The sequence below is a fragment of the Martes martes genome (genome assembly GCF_963455335.1).
Source record: "Martes martes genome assembly, chromosome: 14".
Classification (NCBI taxonomy): domain Eukaryota; kingdom Metazoa; phylum Chordata; class Mammalia; order Carnivora; family Mustelidae; genus Martes; species Martes martes.
In genome coordinates, this window is record NC_137902.1 from 26004540 (window position 1) to 26022302 (window position 17763).

The 17763-nt window shown below is 49.1% G+C and overlaps 1 protein-coding gene across 1 annotated transcript; it reads left to right on the forward strand.

Annotated features, from left to right (window-relative positions):
* The first annotated feature begins 130 nt into the window (after positions 1 to 130).
* ACTR1A (actin related protein 1A) lies at positions 131 to 17750 on the forward strand. Its single transcript, XM_080822774.1, has 11 exons — positions 131 to 252; positions 9263 to 9327; positions 9648 to 9723; positions 10461 to 10586; positions 11376 to 11500; positions 12716 to 12932; positions 14111 to 14203; positions 14779 to 14953; positions 15043 to 15104; positions 15695 to 15735; positions 15912 to 17750. Exons 1-11 carry the CDS (start codon positions 205 to 207, stop codon positions 16012 to 16014), a joined length of 1131 nt encoding a protein of 376 aa, XP_080678900.1. The 5' UTR covers positions 131 to 204; the 3' UTR covers positions 16015 to 17750.
* The last annotated feature ends 13 nt before the right edge of the window (positions 17751 to 17763 follow it).

Sequence of the window (17763 nt, forward strand, 5' to 3'; positions counted from 1 at the left end):
TGCTCTTAAATTAGGCGGGGCTCCGAAGCTGCCAGGCGCGATAACTCTCGTGCAAGGCATGCTGGGGGTTGTAGTTCTTTGGAGGCGAGGTCGGGCCGCTCCCCGGACGCCCTGTACCAGCTGCTAGACTGCGCATGCGTGTCAGTGGCGTTAGCAGCGGACCCGGCTGGCAGTTCCTTCCTTGGAAGGAGAGATTCTTCTGCCATGGAGTCCTACGATGTGATCGCCAATCAGCCTGTCGTGATCGACAACGTGAGTTGCGTTTTTCCTATCTCTAAACGGATTTATTCTCTGTTCCTCAAAGGGATCGCTTCCCGGGTTTCGGCCTGGGCCACCGGCTCTTTGTCACTGGCCCAGCCTGTCAGGCGGGTTCAGCAGCCGCCGCCTCTGTCCTCCCCTCACCAGTAGTCCGCAGACGGAGCGGCTCGCCAGCAACCATGTGATAGAGAACTTTGGGATGGATAAAGGGAAGGGCTGTAGTCCGAGCCGGGTCTTTGGGCCCTTGGCTCGAGGGGCCTTAACCATTCTGTGAGCGCCCGGCGTCCGCCCCCTCCCCAGTTTCCAATAACTCTATTGGCTCTCTTGGCTGTCCATCTTGACCGATGACCCCGCCTCTGGGCCTTGCCGGATGAGAACAGCCCTCCGCAGTGATTGGCTTGCGCCCCCGCCGTTCTTCCGGGCCGCCATAGTGTTTCCTCTCTCTAAGGGGCGGGCGGGTGCACAAGAGCTGTGGGGATTGGCTTTGGGAACTCAACTGTGGAGCAGCCTGACGGGCTGGGGCCCGCCCTCGGGTGGAGAAGGGCTAAGTTTCCTTCGGTCCCCAGCCGGGCGGGGTCTTGGGGGTGTACATGGGTGGGGCTTGGGAAGCTGGTGCCAGAAACGGCTATAAGATTTCAGTTATTTCTATGGTTATAGATTACAACGTTAATAAAGATCCAGAAGAAAAGAGAGTGACCAAGCAAGCAGGGAGGTACCATCTCTGGAACGCCTAGAAGCTGGGGAAAAAAATTACTAAACATATTTGCCAGGCGCTCGAGTGCTTGCGGGAGGGTTTCACGTACATTCGAATGGAGTCCTCACAAAAACTGAGGGGATAGTTAAGGCAGGAAATTTGATCCTCGTTTCACAAAGGAAAAAAAAAAAAATCCCGAAGCACTAAGAGGTAAAGTGAGCCCAAGGTCACACGGTAGAGGTGACCTAAAACCAGTGCTTTATCCGCTATTCTTCTTGCTAGTAGCCCACGCAAATGTATCAATAGTGATAAACGGAAAGAATCTAAATAACTGCTCTTATTTTGGGCGGACGGTGACTGTTGTAAAATAGCTGCATTTCTGTCTTCCACTGAAAGGGCTCGTCCCGCCGAGATTGGTTGGTACCAGAGGGAAAACTGTTGAGGGGAAACTGTCAGTTCTATCCGTCCTAAGCTGTCGGATTCGTTGTTGATCAGCCCTTGGGACCTTGGGCATGTTACAATGTGCCTTCGTTTGCATCATCTCCTTTAAGCGTCAGCTCTGGTAGGTGGATAGGAATCACTGTCCCCTGTTTATGCAGGAAAGTAAACCTGAGAGAGGTTAAGTAACAGTATGCAAGTCACCTGTCTTAGAAGTTGAGGAGCCAAGACTCAAATTAAGATTGGGTTCCAAGGGACGTCTGGGTGGCTCAGTTGGTTAAGCCGCTGACTTCGGCTCAGGTCATGATCCCAGGGTCCTGGAATCGAGTCCCACATCGGGTTCCTTGCTCGGCAGGGAGCCTGCTTCTCTCGATGCCTCTGCCTGCCTCTCTGCCTGCTTGTGTGTTCTCTCTCTCTCTCCCTCTGGCAAATAAATAAAATCTTAAAAAAAAAAAAAAAAAGAAAAGAAAGAAAGAAAAGATTGGGTTCCAAGTTTCTCATTTTTTCCAAGGAAAGGTGCCTTTTTTTGTTGTTGTTAGCTTTCCTTCTCTCCAGAGGTATAGCTTCTGCCTTGAAAAGCAGGAGGATGAGCTCAATGAGACACCTCATTGAGGGAGGATTTTTGTTTTGTTTTGTTTTGTTGTTGTTTGGTTGGGTTTTTTTGTTTGCTTGCTTGGTCTCCCTCACTGGACTGTTAAATTCTTGGGGGGAAAGATGGCATTCTTTCATTTTTTATTACTCTCCCCTTCCCACCTTCCTTCACACACATAGCACCTATGGCCTGGCACCACTATGTGCTCAGTAATTGTTTTTTCATTGGACTGATGGGTGGGTAGATGGGTGACCAAATATCACAGTAACAAAGATATCCCTAAGTAAGGAAAGGATTGAAGTGGGGAGGGATCCTAGTTAGTTACTGCAGAGGGTTAAGTAGGGCTTCTTGCTCTTGATTCAATCTTCAGAGAATACTTCATCCAGTTTGTATGTACTTCATCTGTGTTTTTCTTAATTTTAAAAAGAAAAAAAATAGAAATTAACTAGTTCCTATTTCCATCAGCAAGGCAGAAGGAGCAGTTTGTCCATCCCATTAGATCCTTTGATTTTGGAATGTGGGGGCAGGAGTTCCATCTCCAGCCATTTTCTTTAATGTCACTTAAGCTAATGCTTTTTAGTTTCTCCTTTCTCTTTCTCCATAGTGTATTTGAAATGCATCAAAGCCGAGGTTTATTTTCAGTTTTAAGATTTAAAGAATTGATTTGTTTATTTTCTCTGGGAAACATTTTTTTAAAGACTTTATTTATGAGAGAGAATATGAGTGGGAGAGAGAGCAGGAGCAGTGGGGAAGGGCAGAGGGAGAGGGAGAAGCAGACTCCCCACTGAACAGAGAGTCTGATGTGGGGCTCATTCCCAGGACCCAGAGATCATGACCTGAGCTGAAGGCAGTGGCTTAACCAACTAAGCCACCCATGTGCCCCTGGGAAAACATTTCTTTTATCATCCCAATAATTGTGCCAAAAGGTGAAGTGAGAGAAATTCTCCCATTAGGATTTACTGAACATCTGCCACATGTTTAGATCTGGGATCTCAGGTAGTTCTTGCTGTTTGACATTTAGAGATTTTGTTTTGTTTCAAAGTGAAAGATGGATAGGAAAGGGGCGCCTGGGTGGCTCAGTGGGTGAAAGCCTCTGCCTTCGGCTCAGGTCATGATCCCAGGGTCCTGGGATCGAGGCCCACATTGGGCTCTCCGCTCAGCGGGGAGCCTGCTTCCCCCTCTCTCTGCCTGCCTCTCTGCCTACTTGTGATTTCTGTCAAATAAGTAAATAAAATCTTTAAAAAAAAAAAAAAGATGGATAGGAAAAATACCTTGAAATATCTGAACCAATTTTATGAGAATAATGTGTATCTAGCAGACTTAACTGCTCCACAGTTACACATTGCTACAACATTATTTCTGGGCGAAGGAGAGTGTAATTAAAAGAAAGAGGAGGGATGCCCAGGTGACTCAGTCAGGTAAGCACTGGACTCTTGATTTTGGCTCAGGTTGTGATCTCAGGGTCATGAGATCAACCCCCCACTCAGGCTCTTCCATCAGCAGGGAAGTTGGCTTGAGGTTCTCTCCCTCTCCATCTGCCCCTCCCCTGCTCACATACACACAATGCTCTCTTGCTCTCAAATAAATAAATAATCTTTAAAAAAAAGGGGGGGGGGAGAACAAAGAAATCAGGGAAAAGAGGGAAGAGCCTCGTTATCAAGTTTACAGCCTTTCCAAGTCTTAAAATAATTGTTGACTACTCCTTTCTTCCTATTCTGAAATCAAGAGTGGGTTACTTAGCCAACTGGCCCACCCAGGCACCCCTTTAATTTCTTTTTTTAAGTAAGCTCTGTGCCCAATGTGGGGCTTGAACTCACAACCCTGAGATCAAGAGTCGCATGCTCTACTGACAGAGCCAGCCAGTTACCCTCTCCCACACTGTTTTGAAAATATAATCAGGGGTACATGGGTGGCTCAGTCGGTTAAGCATCTGCCTTCAGCTCAGGTCATGAACCTGGGGTCCTAGGATGGAGCCCCATGTCTGGCTCCCTGCTTAAGGTATCTGCTTCTCCCTCTCCATCTGCCTCTTCCCCCAACTAATGCTCGCTCTCTGGACACGTGCTCTCTCTCTCAAATAAATAAATAAAATCTTTAAAAAAAAACATAATCAATATACTATTATCAAACCTAAAAAAATTAAGAATAATTCCTTAATGTCATCAAATGCCCAGTCAATGTTCAAATTTCACAAATGGTCTTAATTTTATCTTAATTTTATTATTACTATTTTTTATAATTTGTCATCAGCTCTTCAGAGCTGCTGATTCACTTAAGTCTTATTAATTTTTTAAGATTTTATTTATTTAATGGGACGCCTGGGTGGCTCAGTGCGTTAAGCCTCTGCCTTCGGCTCGGGTCGTGGTCTCAGGGTCCTGGGATCCAGCCCCGCATTGGGCTCTCTGCTCAGCGAGGAGCCTGCTTCCCCCTCTCTCTCTGCCTGCCTCTCTGCCTACTTGTGATCTCTCTCTGTCAAATAAATAAATAAAATCTTAAAAAAAATATTTTATTTATTTATTAATTTTGAGAGATAGAGCACATGTTAGTGTTAGCAGGGGGAGGGGCAGAGGCAGCAGGAGAGAGAGAATCTCAAGCACACTCCATGCTGAGCTCAGAGCCTGAAGTGGGGCTCAGTCTCACGACCCTGAGATTAGAACCTGTTGAAATCAAGAGTTGGACACTCAACCAACTGAGCCACCCAGGCGTCCCTGATTCACTTAAGTTTAAGAGACACTAGAATTAGCTGAGGAAATGAAGTCAGTATATTTATTTTAAATTGTCACTTGTGATGTGATATTCAACCTGTTGGTTATCCAACTTCAGCAAGAATCCATTCCCAGCTTGCTGGAAAGGATGAAGGGGAGGGGACTTACAGAGTTCCCTGTTTAATTGTGTGTATTTTGAGAGCCCCGGATGTGCTTCACACCAGGCTAGGTGCTCTGAGGGTAAGAAAAAAACCAGGTGCCATGTGGAAGGAGAAACATCATGAATTAGTCGCTGGGAATGCCTTGAATGGAGTCCCGAACACAGTACTTGCAGAGGCCAAGGAGGAACATAAAAAGGGGGAGGAGGAGGGTAGCCTTAAAGAAGGCATGAGGACTCTGGAAAAGTGCCGTGAGTGTGCCTGACCAAAGAGCCAGCAGCTTTTCACTTCCAGCCAGTTGCCCCCATGCAGGAACGCAGACCCAGTGTTGCCAGATTTTCTGCTGTTTGGAGAGAAATCAGAAAATTGATAGGTTGTATATGCAGTCTAATTTTTAAAAAAAAATTTTTTTTAAGATTTTATTTATTTATTTGACAGAAAAAGACACAGCAAGAGAGGAAACACAAGCAGGGGGAGTGGAAGAGGGAGAAGCAGGCTTCCCGCTGAGTTGGGAGGCTGATACAGGGCTCGATCCCAGGACCCTGGGCTCATAACCCGAGCCAAAGGCAGATGCTTAATGACTGAGCCACCCAGGGGCCCCTGCAGTCTAATTTTTAACTGTTGGAAGTTAATTTAAAAGTATTTTGTAGTTTCAGAGACAGAAAATAGATTCATGGTTGCCTAGGACTGCTTGGTGGGAGAGGGCAGGTAGGATGGAGAGTGCCTGTGAAAGGATACAGTTTCTGGGACGACGAGGAAGTTCTGACATTTCATTGCGGTGAGGATTACATGACTGTGACTATACTAAGAACCACTGGGTTATACACCTTAAGTGGGTAAATTATATGGTAGTGAATTTTATTTCAATAAAGTTTCTTTAAAAAGTGGTTCGTGGGCCAAACAAAATATGTCTTGGTGCCAAAATAGGCCATCAGTGCCCTGGGCCCTGAGACTCCACCTCTCAGCATCCCATTTGTAAAATGGGAGATGGGGAGGCTCCTTCCCAGCATATCAAGAATAAGCAGCGGTGCTTAGGTGAAAGGTTGCCCAAGCCACATGGTCAGCAGGTCCTGGGAGAGCCTGGCTGAGGGATTTGCTGTTTGCCTGCTTCAGAGGGGCGCCTGGGTGGCTCAATGGGTTAAGCCTCTGCCTTTGGCTCGGGTCATGGTCTCAGGGTCCTGGGTTTGAGCCCTGTCTTAGGCTTTCTGCTCGGCGGGGAGCCTGCTTCCCCCTCTCTCTCTGCCTGCCTCTCTGCCTACTTGTGATCTCTCTCTCTCTGTGTCAAATAAATAGATAAATAAATAATCTTTTTAAAAAAAAAAAAGGTTTTAGAAAGAGAACGGTTGGCCATTGGTGGTTGGCAACAGACTTGAGTCGTCAGATCTCAAATATTTATTACGAAACTACTTTTTCTTTTTTCTTTTTTTTTTTTTAAGATTTTATTTATTTATTTGACAGAGAGAGATCACAAGTAGAGAGAGAGGCAGGCAGAGAGAGAGAGAGGGAAGCAGGCTCCCTGCCAAGCAGAGAGCCCGATGTGGGACTTGATCCCAGGACCCTGAGATCATGACCCGCGCCGAAGGCAGCGGCCTAACCCACTGAGCCACCCAAGTGCCCCCACGAAACTACTTTTTCAAGAAGGCTCTCTACAAGGCACTTACTTACTTGGCTTTGCCAAAGTGAATAACAAAGAGAGTGGAAGCTCATTTGCCAGGTACATAGTTCCTAGTTACAAATACTATTAAAGAAATGGACAGGGTCCTTCTATAATCTGTGGTGGCGAGGTTTTAGCAGAACAGAAGCAGCTCAGCAGCCTCCTCCATCCCCGCTCACTCTTCACCCAGTTGCTGGCGGGGTAAGACTGCAGAGACAAGCTGGGTCTGGTTCCACCGTGTGCCTCATTCCCAACGCTGCCTTCACCTTTCCTGCACCACCTCAGCCCGAGGCTGCTGCCATTCCAGCCGCCTGTTCAGGCTCCATACTTGAGGCTTCACCTACCAATCATTTGAGCTCGGTTTTAATTTTAGGCAGCCAGCATCTGTTTGAGTACCCTCAAACGCCAGATACTGCTGATACATAAAGTCTCTGAGCTTGAGGCACTTGGGCTGAAAATGGACAAAAATGGAAACCATAAATTCAAACAGATAGCAGAAGGAAATGCAGACTACCTAGTGGTACAGGTAATGGTGATTTTGTGAAATAATAGGAAGGGGATAATTAATTCCAACAGGGGATTATCCTTCTGGAGGAAGGCAATGATATTAGAACTGGGTCTTTAGGACGCCTGGGTGGCTCAGTTGGTTAAGCATCTACCTTCAGCTCGGCTCATGAACCCAGGGTCCTGGGATCAGGTGCCACATCGGCCTCCCTGCCCAGCGGGGAGTCTGCTTCTCCCTGTGCCCTTCCCCCTGCTTGTGACCTCGCTCTCAAGTAAATTAAATAATCTTAAAAAAAAAAAAAAACTGGGTCTTTATACTCTTACTGGGAAGGACAGAGACGAAGAAATGAACCTAACATCTTAATTTGCCTTGTCACTTAGACTCTAGTCTGATTTTGCTAGTAAACTCAAAATTAAATATCCAGGCAAATCATCTTTTCAAAATCTAGACTCTGAAATGCAGGTCTCATCTTTACTTGTTTTCAACCTCTGCCAGGAGGTCCAATTAGTCTGTTGGCATCACCACACCCAGATGAAGGCTGTGAGCAATTATTGGAAGCTTGAGCCAACAAGTTTCCGCAGTTCTCCTGTGCAGTGCTGTTCTCACTCCTCATGCCCCTGTCCCGGAGCCCTGGGCCTGCAGCAATGGTGGTCCTCCCTCCTGCCCAGGCCCTCAGCTCAGTTTACAGCTGCAGCTTTTCCAGGCTCCTTGCTTTTCTGCCCAGGCCGATGAGTTTGCACATTGTCTCCTGTTTTCTCTCTTTTCTGTTGGCAGAGATTCCTGCTATCTTAGAGAACTGCCATTCCCTATCCTTTAGCTACTTCTTCCTCCCTCTGTCTTGCCAGAGTCAGGCACTAGGATGGCCTATCTAACCACCTCCCCTGCCCACCCACCCACCCCAGCACATGTACGCACACTTCTCCTGTAGAAGAGCAGGAATAAGAGAGAGGAACCCAGGGGTGTTGCAGGGAAGCCTTTGGTGCAGAGATAACCTTGGCTATTTAGCATCTCCTCATGTGTTTACCGCTTGTTGTGTGGGTTCTGGAAATATCACTCTCCACCCCAAGAGAAGTGGTCAATAGGCAGCAGGAAAAGGCTTGCCCCTATTATATGCACAGCCGCAAAACGTGTTGGGGTGGAAGGGTGAGCTTATCAGATGTGGTGGTAGGAGAGTTCAGAAGAGAACAGGCTCTATCCACAAGCAGTAGCAAGCCTCGACATCATGTCTAGAGACACCATTTACTTTGGTTGGGCCCTAGATGGTACCAGAGATGTTGACAGAGAAGTCACATTCTCTTCTGACACCCACCCAACTTACCAAGGATTGGAGCATCAGGATTGTAATGTTGGGTCTCTTGTCGGGTGATGCTTTAGAATTTCCCTGCTCTTTACCATCAGGAGACCTATGAGTAAAAGAAGGCACAGTAAAAAAATAAAATAAAATAAAAAATAAAACCACCACAACCCTCCTCCCACAGACCATAGAGCTTTGCCCCTGCAGTATGAACCAGACAATGTATGTTCCATCAGAGTCAGCTTCAAGCCTGGTGGTGTTCACAGTGGTGTCTGTCCTAGACACCCTGGAGGGCAGAGAGAGTTCAGGCCCGAGCTGGGAAAGTAGGTTAACGGTGTCCCATGTGGTTTAACAGAAAGAATCACATTCTTCCCACCATGGTTATGTTCCTGAACTTGGCTGCTTTGGTGCTTCTAAGTACTTTTCTCTCCTCTCAGGTTTTCTCTTTTTCTTCTCTTTATTAGTATTATTTTTGATTCCAGAAGTAAAGCATGGTCAGTGTAGAAAAGTCAAAGAAAGGGCACCTGGGTGGCTCCTCATTTAAGCGTCTGCCTTCAGCTCAAGTCATGATCCCAGGGTCCTGGGATCGAGCCCTGCATCTGGCTCCCTGCTATTCAGGAAGCCTGCTTCTCCCTCTCCCACTCCCCCTATTTGTGTTCCCAATCTCTCTGTGTCTCTCTCTGTCAAATAAATAAATGAAATCTTCAAAATAAAAAAAGAAAGGTCAAAGAATGTAAAAAAATCAAGTAATACTTTGAGTATACAGTGAAAGTTCCCCTCACCATCCCCAGTCCCACTTCCCTCCTGGAGGCATGCGTACCCTCCACAGATGCTCATGCAAATGGACATATTATACCAGATATAAGGTCTCTTAAATAAAAGTGAAACCATATTATACATACTGTATGATATAGATCTCTTGTTTTGTCATACTTCTGACTTCTCTTTCTTTCCCCTCTCTCCTCAGGGATCCGGTGTGATTAAAGCTGGTTTTGCTGGTGATCAGATTCCCAAATACTGCTTTCCAAACTAGTAAGTAATTCTGTAGCATAGTCAGAAGCTGGGGAGGCTTGTCAGCTTTGTTTTGGGGTCAGCCCTCTACCTTTTACAGAGAAGGATCTCTGATTTGGGTCAGAAATATACAAATAACTTAAAATAATACATGTTCATTGTAGAAATCGTGGGCAATGCAAAAAAGTAGATGAAAATCAAAATCAACTTTAACGTCACTCCTCAGAGATAATGACAATAGAACTGGGTCTGTTTCTTCCCGTCCAAGCATGCACATCTGTACAGCCTTCCGTGTTCTGTCATGAAATGAAAAGTAATGGTCCTCCTGCTCTCTTTTTTAGTGTGGGCAGACCCAAACATGTTCGCGTCATGGCCGGAGCCCTTGAAGGTGACATCTTCATTGGCCCCAAAGCCGAGGTAACTCCCAGTTCTACTGAAGAAGCCTCAAGCCAGCAGAGGACCTTCATTATTTCCCCAAAGGGCAGTGGGACAGCCATGAGTAAAAGGAGCAGTTTCCTCTTAAAATATCCCCTTTGGCCCCCTCATCCTAGGTGTAGTTGGTTCACGTCTCCCAGGAGCAGCCTCTGGTTTTAGAGAGGAGATATCTGGAACCCCACTTGGGGAAAGAGAGACCAGTCTAGAAAACAGGGCTTTTGCTTTCTTCCGTATTCTGTCACTACCTTGCCATTGACCAAATTGGCTAGCTTCGTTATTTTTTGGCAAAAGGGATTCAGGGGGAGATCCTGGCTGGGATACCCTGGGGATGAGTTAATTAGCACCGCTTGGAGGAACCATGGGCAGCTTCTAGAAGCAGACCAACAGAATCATTGTTGCCAACCTTGGGGGCAAGTGCTGAGGCCCAGGGGTGAGAGCCAGGAGATTTGTATCCTGGGGTCAGGCCATGAGGAGTGTGCCTCCTTACCATAAGGGCACTGAGGGGCCATGGAAATGCAGAAGCCCTCCGCCCTGCTGGCTAATTGGGCAGTGAGAACAGTTTGCAGCATACAGTTTAGACACGAGGCAAACGGGAACCTAACTTTAGCCCTGGGTGAAGACCATGCAGTGGCCACTCCTAGTCCTAGAGGAGTGGGGGCCCCCTGGGCCACCAGGCTGAGAAGCTGGCTGCCGCTGGAAGTCCTGCTCTCTGCCCGCAGGAACACCGAGGGCTGCTGTCCATCCGCTACCCCATGGAACATGGCATTGTCAAGGACTGGAACGACATGGAGCGCATCTGGCAGTATGTCTATTCCAAGGACCAGCTGCAGACTTTCTCTGAGGAGGTGAGGGTCCTGGGAGCGGGGTGTGCAGAGCTATGCAGAGCCACTGCCCCAGAGAGGAGGAGCAGGGAGATCGCTGCCAGAGTGTTGGACTCTTACTGGGCCACCAGGCCTTGTGCTCCTCAGACAGGTCTGTCCTTAGTCTACACACCAGGCCTATGACAGACGGAGAATATTATCTCCATTTTACAAATAAGGAAACAGAAGTTCAGGGAAGCCAAGGAGTCTTTCCAAGATCACCTAGGGAATAGAGTGGGAAAGCTGGGACTCGAATCCATGTGTTCAGACTTCGGAGCTCATACTCTAACTTCTAAGGAAGTAACTCTCAGTGCACAATAACAAAGGAAGGTGAATACTAGACATATCAGCATTTCCAGGGGAGGGATATGTTTGGTTTTCAAAAATACCTTTAATATTTAAATTTAATTTTGAAAAAAAGTTTAAACAATTATTTTTAACATAAGAATTCCAAATTTAGATTTTACCAAAATCTGGACAATTAGAGGTATACAGTAGATACAGGAGCCTGTGTAAGAATCTTGGGGACAAGGAGGGGAGAAAGGGGGTAGAGGCGAGGACAGAATGAGACTTTTAAAGGGGACATGAATTTGGAAGGTTGACACATTGGCTTGTGCAGGGGTAGTTGGTGGGCCCAGCTTGCCTTTTTTTGGTGGGAGATTCACAAAGGTCACCCCAGCTTTCTAGCCCAGCACACGAGGGCTTCTGCCCCGGTGCTAATGAAGGATAGAAATCTTGACTTGCCCTGATTGCCCTCTGGGCATCTTTCACCAGCATCCTGTGCTCCTGACGGAGGCGCCTTTAAACCCGCGGAAAAATCGCGAACGAGCAGCTGAAGTTTTCTTCGAGACCTTCAATGTACCAGCCCTTTTCATCTCCATGCAAGCTGTGCTCAGCCTGTGAGTAGCTGCCTGGCTGGCTAGCCTGGCCTCTTGAGGGCAGAATGGAGATGCGTCTCCTGTAGGTGGGAAAAGGGAATATTGAGACCGTGTCCCATTCTTGTTTCTCTTGTTCTTTGTCTTGGTGGCTGGGTGCCCAGGGCTCTCCACTCTGCCTCCTAGGAAGGGCCACACACTGCTACAGTTCTTCCCAAAGGCCCCCTAATGTGTTCAGATGTTTATCCAGTGCCTGCTTGTATAGACGTTATGCCAAGCTGCTGACAGAGTTGTGATGGAAACACCACCACAGGGTCCCTGTTCTTACACCCCTATCATCCCTGTCATGCTCCCAGCCTGCCTCATCCCAGGGTTAGGTGTAGAGCCGAGGGTGTACACTGGTGACCCACAGGCAAGATGTGTTTGATCCCATTAAAAAATCGTGAGCCAGCATTTTAACTAGATTTCTGGGGCACCTGGCTGGCTCAGTTGGTAGAACATGTGACCCTTGATCTCAGGATTGTAAGTTCAAGCCCCACATGCGGCACAGAGTCTACTTTAAAAAAAAAAAAAATTGGGAGATTTTTCTATCAAAATCCAAACTTTTGGCTTTTCTGAAAAAACTGGGATGATCTAGCAGTGCTGGGCGCATTCGTATAGGACAAAAGTCAGCTGGAGCCAAAGTAGCCGCTGCCACTTCCAGTTGAGTTTGCAAGCCTGACTGCCACAGCCCGCTCTGTTCCCTGTTGTCTTCCCAACATGAGGGACTGTCCGTTGCTGCTTCTCAAACATCACGGGTTTTTCCCCATCGTATCACAGAAGTATGTCTATACTCTTGACCACCACCACCTGAGGATCTAGGAGGCCGTGTGAGGAAAAAGCGAGTTTTTTGTGGAAGTGAAAATATTATTTTCCTTTACTCATTTACCTTTCCTGCATGGCCCCTGTAGACATTCGAGGTTTTTCCTCTTGTCTGGAAAGTGGAAACTGCCCCATAGGCTGGGTTCCTGAAGTAGTCAAAGGCAGGCCATCCCCTGCGATTGAAGGAGGCTCAGCTCCTTTCCAGGTTTTTCAGGCTTGCTTATGCTCAGGCTTCCTTAGTACTGCGTCCAGTCTGAAGTCCCTAGAGAAAGGTAGGCCTCCGCTTTAGTTTAGCTGACTTTGAACTCTAAAACAAAATGAGTTTCTTCCCTGGATGAGGAAGCAGGGGTTAGTGACGAATTGCCCCCTGTGCTTCAGTTACGCCACAGGCCGGACCACAGGCGTGGTGCTGGATTCTGGGGATGGTGTCACGCATGCTGTGCCCATTTATGAGGGCTTTGCCATGCCCCACTCAATTATGCGCATCGACATCGCTGGCCGAGATGTCTCTCGCTTCCTTCGCCTCTACCTACGGAAGGAGGGCTATGATTTCCACTCATCGTCTGAGTTTGAGATTGTCAAGGCCATAAAAGAAGTGAGTGCTGCCCCACACGCCCAGGGATGGGATGGGGAATGGGAAGGGGGCAGCCAGGACCTCTGTGACCTGGAGTAAAGAGAGGCGAAGCTCCAGTCCTGGGGGGGGGGTCTCTGGTAAAGCTCTGTTCTCCCCACCCAGGCCTCCTGACTGCCTTATGTTGGGGGGGTGAGGGGGACTCACACTTATCGTCACTGTCCCCAAGTGCTGCCATCTTGTGGGAGAAAGGGAGATGCTGTTATTTCTTAAGCTGGGTGATGGGTATGCCAATGTTCATTATGTTTTTATAACTTATGTTATATGTTCTTTTGTAAAAGAACATATGTTCTTTTACATCCTTAAAGAAGTCAGAATACAGTTTTCTTTTTTTTTTTAAGATTTATTTATTTATTTGACACACAGAGATCACAAGTAGGCAGAGAGAGGCAGGCAGAGAGAGAGGAGGAAGCAGGCTCCCCGCTGAGCGGAGAGCCGAATGCGAATGCGGGGCTTGATCCCAGGACCCTGGGACCATGATCTGAGCCGAAGGCAAAGGCTTTAACCCACTGAGCCACCCAGGCGCCCCCAGTTTTCTTTTTTTTTAATGAACATTTTTGTTTTTGTTTTAAGATTTTATTTATTTATTTGCTAGTGAGTGAGCAAGAGAGAGTACAAGCAGGGAGAGTGGCAGGTAGAGGGAGAAGCAGGCTCCCCACTGAGCAAGGAACCTGATGCGGGGCTCGGTACCAGGACCCTGGGATCATGACCTGAGCCTAAGGCAGACACTTAACTGACTGAGCCACCCAGGCAGTGGGTAGTAGTTTCCTTTTAAGTAAACTAGATCCTCCCGCCACCCATGGCTCTAGGGAAGCCTGAACTGGGTAGATGGGACCCAGAACCATGAGTAGTAGAAGGGAAAAAGAAGCCTAAGTCTGTACTAAAATTAGGTTGTGCTCTCAGACCCAGCTCCAGAGAGCCAGTTTCCACGCCTGCCCATGAGGAAGATGAGCAGGTAGAAACTTGAATCCTAAGTGCCACCCAGTGAAGGCTGACAGAGGCCACCCTGCCGTGCTCCAGGGCAGGAGCTCTGGGGCCCTTTAGGGCAATCACCGTGGTTGGCAGATGTCTGCAGCAACACTGAGACCTTGACCAGGTAGGCCTAGGTTTCCCACCTGCCTGACTCATGCTCGGTCCTGCAGAGAGCCTGCTACCTGTCCATAAACCCACAGAAGGATGAGACTCTAGAGACGGAGAAAGCTCAGTACTACCTGCCCGACGGCAGCACCATTGAGGTAGGTCTGGATCTCCCTTCAGTCCCCGCAGGCCCCCAGAAGCTCAGGGCCCCAGCAGAACTCCCCAGGGGAAGGCTGGACTCACATGCACCAACCCTTTTACACCCTCTGCCTGGAGCCCTGGAGCTCTTGGATGGCACTGTCTCCTGCAGAGCGAGGCATCAGGGAGTTTGGAAGAAGGTGGTTAATGCTGTTTATCACTTATCACTTCAGCACAGTATAGGGTGAGCTGCCTCTTCCTGGACCTGCATTAGTAGGAAGAAATTTCCATGAATGAATAAACCCATGAATTTATTATAAGGTCTTTTGGCTGGAAAGTCCCAGAGCTAGGATTAAACATAAGAGCTTCCTCTCTCTGGTTTCCCAAGAGCTCTCCTTGTCCCTTTTTGTTTCCCATTTATTCCCCAGAGTTTTGTCTTGGTGTTGTGAGGCTCTTGACATACCAGGTCTTCCCTGAGCCTGGCCTTCCTAGCCGCCTGGTCACTAAGAGATGGGCAGAGGGGCCTCTTCCACTCTCACTCCCAAAGGGACCTCAGCCCTGGACCCAGCCTCTGAGTTTGCCCCCTACCCTGCAGATTGGTCCTTCCCGATTCCGAGCACCTGAGCTGCTATTCAGGCCAGACCTGATCGGAGAGGAAAGTGAGGGCATTCACGAGGTGCTGGTGTTTGCCATCCAGAAGTCGGACATGGACCTGCGGCGCACGCTTTTCTCAAACATTGTCCTCTCAGGAGGCTCCACCCTGTTCAAAGGTTGGTTTTTGCTCTCAGGGCCCCATTGCCAAGGAAGTTTCCAGATGCCCAGAGAATTGACTTGAGATTCCCCTGTCCTGCCTATTCAGGTTTTGGTGACAGACTACTGAGTGAAGTGAAGAAACTGGCTCCGAAAGACGTGAAGATCAGGGTAGGAGCATGGTGGGGGCTGGGGCTGCATGGAACTGGGCCTCCCCTCTGAGGCTAGACAGCTCCCAGTTTCCGCACTGACCTTGACATCTGTCAGAGGGGAGAACCCATTTTCCTTCTCCCTCCCAACAAAAGGGGGCAGTTCTGATACCCTGATGGCACAGGCCGCTAGGCTTGAGGGTCCCGCATACAGTCTTTCAGAGAAACCATAACATTGACAGATTGACTCCTGGTGCTCCCTCGTGACCAGTCCACCATCTTAGTGCCTCCTGAGGGAGGCAGAATGAAGGAGTGTGATTCCTGCCATGGAATCTGCTTCTGATTGGCCCCAACAGAATCTTGTCCCCTGACAGCCCCAGCTTCCCTGACAGCTATAGATACGTAGGGCTGCTGGAAATCTCCTCTAGATGAGTGTCGGGCTGGCCACAGTACCCCCCCCCCGCAACGAGAAGCCACGGGGTCCAGCAGGGACATTGTGTGAAATGCATCCACTGCCTTGGGCATTAGAATTGGCCATAAAGATGAGCTTTAGACCGGAAAGGGACAAGGAGGGTGAAAGTCTCAGAGTCCTCTTTCCACCTACCCTTTCAGATATCCGCACCTCAGGAGAGGCTGTATTCCACATGGATTGGGTGAGTAGTTCTCCTGGGAATAAGAGTGGAACAGGAAGTGAGGGCATCATTACCCCTCACCACCCCATCCCTTTAAAGCAAAGCCTTGTCTGCTTTGGCCCCATGGGGACTGGCCAGCTCCACAAATATCTACTTTCTTCCTCTCACAACATTCCTTGGGATTCCCTCCACTCCAGGGGCTCCATCCTCGCCTCCCTGGACACCTTTAAGAAGATGTGGGTCTCCAAGAAGGAATATGAGGAAGACGGTGCCCGATCTATCCACAGGAAAACCTTCTAATGTTGGGACATCATCTTCACCTCTCTCTGAAGTTAACTCCACTTTAAAACTCGCTTTCTTGAGTCGGGAGTGTTTGCGAGGAACTGCCTGTGTGTGTGAGTGTGTGTGTGGGTGTGTGGGTACGAATGTGTGCGCATATGCGAGAGCCGTGTGGCCCAGGGATCCCAGGGCCCAGAAAGGACGATGAACTACCCATGATGGCAATGGCCTGAGGCCTGGGGTTGACCACTAACTGGCCCCCGACAGGGAAGAGTGCTGGCAGAGGGCTCCACTCCGTCAGCTGGGCCTTTGTCTGGCTGTGTGGGACTACGTTTACTACCATAGGGAGACAGAGAGAGTAAATCCCGGGAGACCTTGCTGCTGCCCATCCTAGGCTGGGCTAGCCCCACCCCGTCCCACCCCCAGGGTGCCCCAAGGCCCAAGGCAGCTGCTGCCTCCCTTGCCCTGCCTCCCTTGCTCGTCCTTCTGCTCTCGATGCCAGTTTTCATGGACTGAGGACTGGGGCCGAAGTTGAGTTCTGTCTGGTTTTGTTGCAGTTTGGGTTGGGGAAGGCTGGGAAAGCACTCCAAGAGCTATTACTGAGACTCTGGGGTCAGGAGACGGCAGGGGGCCCTCCACCTCACCTGGGGACCAGGACCACACTGGGCATTTGAAGAGGCAGGAGTAGTACTATACTTATGATGGGTGGCAGAGTGAATGCTCAAACCCCCAGCTCCTGTCCAGGGGATCTCGGGAGAGCGTCAGGAGCCTATTGGCCCCAGGCCCTGTTACTTGCTTCTCATCCATCCTTGGGCAATGCCATCTTTAAACAGTTTTATTTATTGACGTGTTTGTTCAGTATGGGACTGGAGAGGGAGCTCACCGCCTCCTGCCCACCAGTCACCCTGTTCATACTGATGTTTACAGCACCTCGGTTTAGCATAGTCCGGGGCCCCGCCACTCCCTGCTAACGGTGAACTGACGGTATCCACAGGCCTCAGGCCTATTTAGGATCAGAGGCTACATTCAAAGGCACCACCACCAGCCTCTTTCTTCCTCTTCCATTTGCTCACTGCCCTGGGATCAACAGGCTGGTTGCCAGTTGGATTTTTTTGAAACAGGAGGTAGAATCACTCTTTGGCAGAGGCCTCTAGCAAAGGAGGGGTATTGGGGATCCAGCCCCCTTAAGACTGGAGAAAGAGCCGCCATTAACCAGGTTGCCTTTTCCCACTCTAGCTTCCCCCCCCAGTGGGGTGGCATAGGGGGCTCTAGGTTGTAGAGGTGACAAGGCCCCAACTGGGCTGATTTGTGCCATTGTTAACTTTGGACTTATGTGTTAAAGGAGGGTGGGGCCAGACCAGAGTGCCAGGGGCTGATGGGCTCATCTCCCTTGATCCAGTGGGGCCAGGTGCCTACCCTGGACTGGGCTGGCCTAGCAGTGTCCAAAGGCTCTTTAGCCCAGATGGTGTAAAGCTGGGGTCAGCAGATCTTCACCGGCACCCTCACCTGTGACACCAAGACCCGCCCCAATCCCAGACTCCAGGCAGCCTTCTCCCCCATGCCGTCCAACGACCAAAGGCCCTGCCAGGTATGGGCCGCAGCAGCAGGTGTGTGTGAAAGCGATGTGGCGACCCACGGACTGCAGTGTGCTTAACCAGCTCACCTCCCTTCTCCTAGCCCAAGCCTGTCCCTTGCACAGACCACGTTGCCTGGTGGGGCCCAATGTACTTAAATAAAGTCGTTCCAATAGACACATCAGCTGGGCCTCTT